General features: G+C 36.4%; 1 protein-coding gene and 1 long non-coding RNA gene across 3 annotated transcripts; both read left to right on the forward strand.

Moving 5' to 3' along the window:
• The first annotated feature begins 960 nt into the window (after nt 1-960).
• Nucleotides 961-1,393, forward strand: LOC110013310. Its single transcript, XR_002288485.1, has 2 exons — nt 961-1,030; nt 1,113-1,393. It is a non-coding gene; the product is annotated as an uncharacterized LOC110013310 (long non-coding RNA).
• Nucleotides 1,394-2,620: 1,227 nt separating this feature from the next.
• Nucleotides 2,621-5,969, forward strand: LOC105178985 (lysine-specific demethylase JMJ705-like). Of its 2 annotated transcripts, XM_020699492.1 has the most exons (4): nt 2,621-2,839; nt 4,983-5,060; nt 5,558-5,610; nt 5,731-5,969. In XM_020699492.1, the coding sequence occupies exons 2-4, from the start codon at nt 5,014-5,016 to the stop codon at nt 5,904-5,906; spliced, it is 276 nt and encodes a 91-aa protein (XP_020555151.1). In that variant the 5' UTR covers nt 2,621-2,839; nt 4,983-5,013; the 3' UTR covers nt 5,907-5,969. The 2 variants fall into 2 exon arrangements, with proteins under 2 accessions (XP_020555151.1, XP_011100873.1); XM_011102571.2 differs by lacking the exon at nt 2,621-2,839 and having other exon boundaries at nt 4,640-5,060.
• Nucleotides 5,970-6,156: the final 187 nt, after the last annotated feature.

Here is a 6,156-nt window from a genome sequence, read left to right on the forward strand (position 1 = left end):
TGTTTTGGTTTAATTTTGTAGGAGTATGGAGGCGGAGATTTGGAAGCGAAAATTGACATGTTGCTGAATGTGGAGAAGCAGATGAGGCAAGTGGGTGATGTTGCAGGTACGAGGAAGTCCGTCACACCTCTTGAAATTCTTCTTCTCACACCTCAAACAATACCCCTCAGTTTCTCCCTCCAAGAAAGGCAAAGCCGGCGAAGGAGAGACGCCGCAGTTCAGTCCTCCCACCGCCAAAATACCCTCACCCAACCCCACCATCAAACCATTTCCCTTCTCTGTTCACTTCTTCGAGGAAAAAGTTTAAAGAAAGCAGGTGAAGTTCATGGTGGTATGGCCGACTCAAGGGTTTGAATGTGATTGTACGGCAGCACCCGCGGGAGAAGCAGCTGAGGATGTGGGTACAAATCCAAGAAAGGAAAACCCCGCTGGAAAAAACCCTTAAACCACCGTTTTCTCCCCATCATCAAACCCCACCCACACTCACATGGTGAAACCCTCTCACCTTCATTTCTTTTTTCTTGTGTTCATTTCTCACCCAAAAGAATAGAGTAAAGAAAACCAAGAACAGCAGGGGGGGGGAGACAGAGCGAGGAGGAGGCCTCAAATTATGGTATTGCGAAATGTTACTGCTGTTTGAACAATCCTTCTTGGCCCAATATTTTCTCATTGTTCATATATTGATAGATAAAGAAGGAATACTGGAATACTCTCTGTTGATGTCCTAAGTTTGCTCTCACTTCCTTGCTTGCAAATACTTTCTCCCTCCATCTTACATGTCATCTTTATCTTGCTTTCTAGTGCTTCTTTCATTTAATTTTTGCTTTGACAATCCTAATGTGTTTAACTTGCTCTATTATAATATCATATGGTCAGTAATTTTCTTCTACTTAAAATTAGAAAAATGTTACTAAGGATTGTTGGAACAGTTTACATCTGATTTGATGAATGTCTTCTTCTAGGTTTGGGATTACACTGGTTTTGGATATACAAGGTACAATACCAGAGACATTAACAAAGAAATACTAGGGTAAGCACAATTCTGCAGCTGTCTCCCTCTGTGATGAAACCTGTAATGTTCACAGATTATCTTGTTTGTGGTTTTCATTTAGGTGTGTTGTGGAGAATAAAGTGCTTCATAGATCTTTATTATCATGCTTACAGGTACTTAAATGTTGGAAAATGTTTGTTTTTTACATATATAAGAAAGCTAATAATTACAATGTCATGCATGGTTATGCCTCTATTGGTAACAGCAAGGAATAATATTTGAGAGAATGAAGAGAAGAAATGAAAAGGCAAAAAAGAAAAACAAAAATGAAGAATGCAGTGCTTATATTTCTGGTAAATAATTTAAATAAGGTAGCTTAATTGCCACACATCAGAACTAGAGCTGCATGTTTCTGGTGAGCAGAGATTTCCGCTTTTCTTATGACTTGTAACAATTAATTTTCAGAACCATGCTAATTCTTTTTGTGAATGATGAATTCTATTACATGAAGTTTTAATGGAAGCCACTTTTTCTTTTATGATGTTTGGTCCCCTTGACCTGTCCAAATCCAATTTTCATCCCTCTTTATCTTCTATAATTCAAGAACCAGCTTCAATTTCTGATGGTTTTAAGGACCTTCACAGTTTATCATTGTTGGTTATTACCACGAACAGTTCAGTCTCCTTTCCAAGTTGAATACATTCATCTTCTAATACCATATTGTGAGTGAGAGGGTGTTTCTGCTGTTTGAACAATCCTCAAATTAGGATTTCCTGTACAGTTTGGTCTTATGTAGACGTTATTCGAGATATTCCTGTATTTAGTCAGTTTGGGTAATATTGAAGCTGATGAGCTTCTGCTCAAATATTGTTTCATTTGGTAATTTACTGAGTTGTGGAGCTTTGTGAGTACATGTATCATGAATGATTATGCTACTCAAGATTGATTTATGATCAGCTACCCCCAAAACACTTTTATTGTATTTGTTTCTCGAAAATTGCAACTTGTTAATAGATCTGAAACTTATGCGAACCGATTCATTAGTTCATTGGTAGTGCTAGCTATTCTTTTGAGTGGATGGGTGGGCTGGTCCTCGTCCTACGTTTATCTTTTTAATGTTGTTCAAGGGTTGAAGGAGTATAATATTTTGGCATGGAGATTGGGTGGTATTAAGTTAAGCACTAGTAGCACAATGACATCGGGAGGAAAATAAATGGAACATAATTATTGCCAAAATCTTTTAGGTACCTTTGAGGACTTACCATGCTGGCGATCGACATAACAAAGCACGACGGTCTTGTTTATAAGAGTGTCACTTTTGGCTGTGTTTGTGTGTATGTAATGATTCATGTTGTTCTTAGTTGTATGATGCCCTTATAAGTTCATGATTGATGGTTGGTTAAGGCTTCGTCTTAACAACTACTTATCTTTTTTAAGCAATGCACTGGTTGTTCATATATATATATGTGTGTAGACATTTGCCACATCTAATGCATTTATCAACGTCTTTGTGTTAAAATGTTTCTGGACTACATAGGTAACCAAGCTTGTACACTCGTTTAAGGAAGGTTGGGAGGAATGATCCAAGAAGGCGGTAGAGCTTGAGGATTCATGAAGACTTCAGACGTAAGTTCTATTTGTAATTTATTTATCCAACAATGGCGAATGATGCACAGTACACTAATTCCTCTTGTGAACATGCAGTTTGGTTGTGGAATTTCAAAATTATCTGTTTGTCTTATGTCTTCATGCATGCTGGACGCGAATGGAAGGTGTATGAGGTGGCAAAGACGGTCTTTGAAAACAATGAAACAGAAACTAGAAAGTCTTTGCAAAGTGATAATGGTGGTAAAAAGTTGATCATTTTCTTGGCTTTCACTCTTCATTTCATCGATCAAGCATTCCTTTATATGTTTGCATTATTATCTTGAGTTCTTGATATTTATCATCTACATTATGGGGTTGTGATTTTCTTTTTATCTATGGCAAGTTTGTTCCCTTGATAAATAGTGTTGGATGCTTTTTTAGTGGTTTTCAATTACTTTACTACTGTGGTGTGGGTGTTTCTCATCTTGTTTAATTTGGTTGTGCTTTTATGTTATCTCATTCAAGTAAAACGATGTGTATTGTGTTCTTTGTGGTATATCAAGCTCTGACATTTTATTGTTGGGATGTCTGTAATTGTTTAGCATTTTAGGATTAGACTCTTGGTTCAATTGAAATTACATGAAACTTCTCATATTCTAATTTTGATTTGAACAGCCCAATTCACCTTCCAAATGAGATAAAACCATTTCAAAAGTAAAGAATTCCATGAAATATGTGTAGTGTTAATTAACACATAGGAACCAGAGGGTAACTTTTTTTTAAATTTTTGTTCATCTTTTGTTATCCTATCAAACTACTTTTGTTTTGTTTTCTTTTGCCAGTTACTATCAAACTACTTCCGTTTATATTATTTTTTAGTAATTTGACAAATAAATGTGATTTAGGAAGTCATAAGATTGAGACATGAATATGCACTAGCGTTATGTGATTGTTGCTTTAATTAACTGTGGAGTCGTTGAGGCATAATTTCATGCATTTTGAATTGCTTTGAAAGAGAGTTGGAATTGCTTTGGAAGAGAGTTGGAATATCTTTGCTTCTACTAAATCTTAGGATTCTTGTGAGATCATATTTGTTTGCTAAAACCCTATCCGATTGATCCTTATATCCCTAACATGGGACATGCATCCATTTTGAAAAATTCAAAGGCCCTTCCCCTTCCAGAAAAAAAAGAAAGAAAGAAAGAAAAGTAAGGAAAAGGAAATTACATCTACTCCGCTGGTTTAGGTCACTTAGTAACTGGGTAACTTCATCACAAATGTTGTTATTCACGTAAAACGGTGGCCGGAGCTATGAGTATGCAAAGCACTTTAGGTAAAACGTCTTTTGGTTGAGTAACCGGGTGCCTTCACCACAAGTGTTGTCATTCGCGTCAAAAGGCCAGAATGCGACGTTTTTTGGTTGAGTAACCGGGTGCCTTCACCACAAGTGTTGTCATTCGCGTCAAAAGACCGGAAAACGGCCCGGCCTAAAGAAGTCGCGGGCAAAAACAAAGGAAAAAAAAAAAGAAAATAAAAGCCGTGACTAAAGCAAAAGGGGAAGAAAAAAGAAAAAAAAAAAAATAGTGGCCAAAGAAAAGAAAGAAAAGCGGAATCTGTCCCGACTAGGTAGATGTGAGGAGATAAAAGGGTATTGTGCTAGCATCGAGGATGATAACACTTTGAAATCCATAGATTTTGTGGAAGCTTGATTGTCCTCCTCTATACTTGGCAAAACGAAGTGCTGTGATGTGATTGGCCTCTTACCCTCGTTATGATAAGTTAGCATTTGCATAATGTATTGCGGCGTTTGTGTTTTGAGATTATGTGCACATAGTATTTCATTCTGTTGGAGGCAATAACTTTAATGACATTGCGGCAGTCCTTTCTTTTCTTTATTGATTTATTAAAAAATTGTCACATTTCTGAGTGCTGAAAATTTTTGTGTGTAAAATCCTCTACTTTGGCATGCCTTTTCTTATGTGACTACTATTTTTGGTTGGGAGGAGGAGGAGATAGATTCTGGCCTTGTATTTATTGTAACAATATTCAAATTCTATATTATTATAGTTTTCTTTAATCTTAATGAATTATTCCCTTTAGATTGCCATCCCAGCAGGGTGAGGGTGCAAGTTCAGTATATAGCAGTAGTGCATCTTACATGACCGCCCCTTAAAAGGAAAATGTATGTGCTTGCATGTATGAGTTAAAGAAGCCTACCATGGTGCATATAGACAAGTATTATAAATTTTTCACTTCTAATCTATACTGGCCCATGAATGCGGTTTATCCAGGTATGTGAGGTTGGGAATCATTGTTAACTAATAATTGATAATAAAATCAGATTCCTTTTTTGTGTTCCATCTTCTGTTAAACTCTTTAATGAAGTTCATCAGATATCTTTCAGTTACATTTGCTACACTTGGTGAGAACACCAGATGATGTCCCTGGATGTGCTTCTTAGTGCTGGTGTTCCGTGGTGCAGGTGACTATTTATATGCTATCATATCATCTTTATCATTTGTCCCCTACACTCTTATGCAGAACCCATTCATTAGTTCATTGGTAGTGCGAGCTATTCTTTCGAGGGGCTAGGTGTGTTAGTGCTCTCCTGCATTTATCTTTTTATGCACTTGAAGTGTTGAAGGAGTAAAATTCAAGTCCATACTCGACAATAGATATTGGGTGGTATTGAGTTATGAGCTCACAGCAAGGTGTTTTAAATGAAAAAAAGATTACATCATGAGAAGAATATATGGAACATAAGTACTGTAAAAATCTTAGGTACCTTTGAGGACTTAGCATTCCGCTAGGGATTTTCTTATCCATTGAGAATCAACAGATATAATTAGATACCATCATTTGTTAATATTAGGTCTGTGAGCACTTTTTGTTGTTCTGCATCTTTAGTGATTTAATCTTTGATTGCATTGTAAGTCACTCTCTTAAATCAATGTTTTTCTTGACTACTGGTGCAAAAAGCTCGAGAATTTGTTGTCACTTCCCAAGAGCTTATCACTCGGGGTTCAGTCCTGGTAAGTCACTTGTACTGGCTTAATTCCTATCGATATTTATTGATCTATCTAGAGAAGTTATTTAATATCAATATCTGAAATTAAAGTGCTTATTCTGTTTATTCGATCTTATTGTTTTAGGATATTATTGTGGAGATGCTGCTGATATGGCTAATACTGAATCGTCGAGTGTTGCAAGAGAAGCTGCAATACATAGTGCAGCTATTAGGTGTCCTCCAATGGTGTCTCGCTTCCAGTTATCATATGATCTTGCAGTCTCGTTATGTTCTAGGTTTGTTTTCTTTTCTTATGTGTGATCCTCTTCTGGTATCACGCAGAAATGGTCTCTTGGAAATTTAGTATTTTACCAGCATTCCTTTTCTTGTTATGACCCTGTGCAAAAACCTAGTAAGATAATAATTATTATTTAAAATTGAAATATATGCAAATAATTGCTTCATTCATGTAATATATGACTTTTGATCACAATTGGAATGTGTCGCGCTGTAGAATGATGCATGTTAGTTGGAGCTAAATGAAGGTAATTTGGTGGATATCTCTAAGTCA

The sequence above is a fragment of the Sesamum indicum genome, unplaced genomic scaffold (genome assembly GCF_000512975.1).
Source record: "Sesamum indicum cultivar Zhongzhi No. 13 unplaced genomic scaffold, S_indicum_v1.0 scaffold00119, whole genome shotgun sequence".
Taxonomy (NCBI): domain Eukaryota; kingdom Viridiplantae; phylum Streptophyta; class Magnoliopsida; order Lamiales; family Pedaliaceae; genus Sesamum; species Sesamum indicum.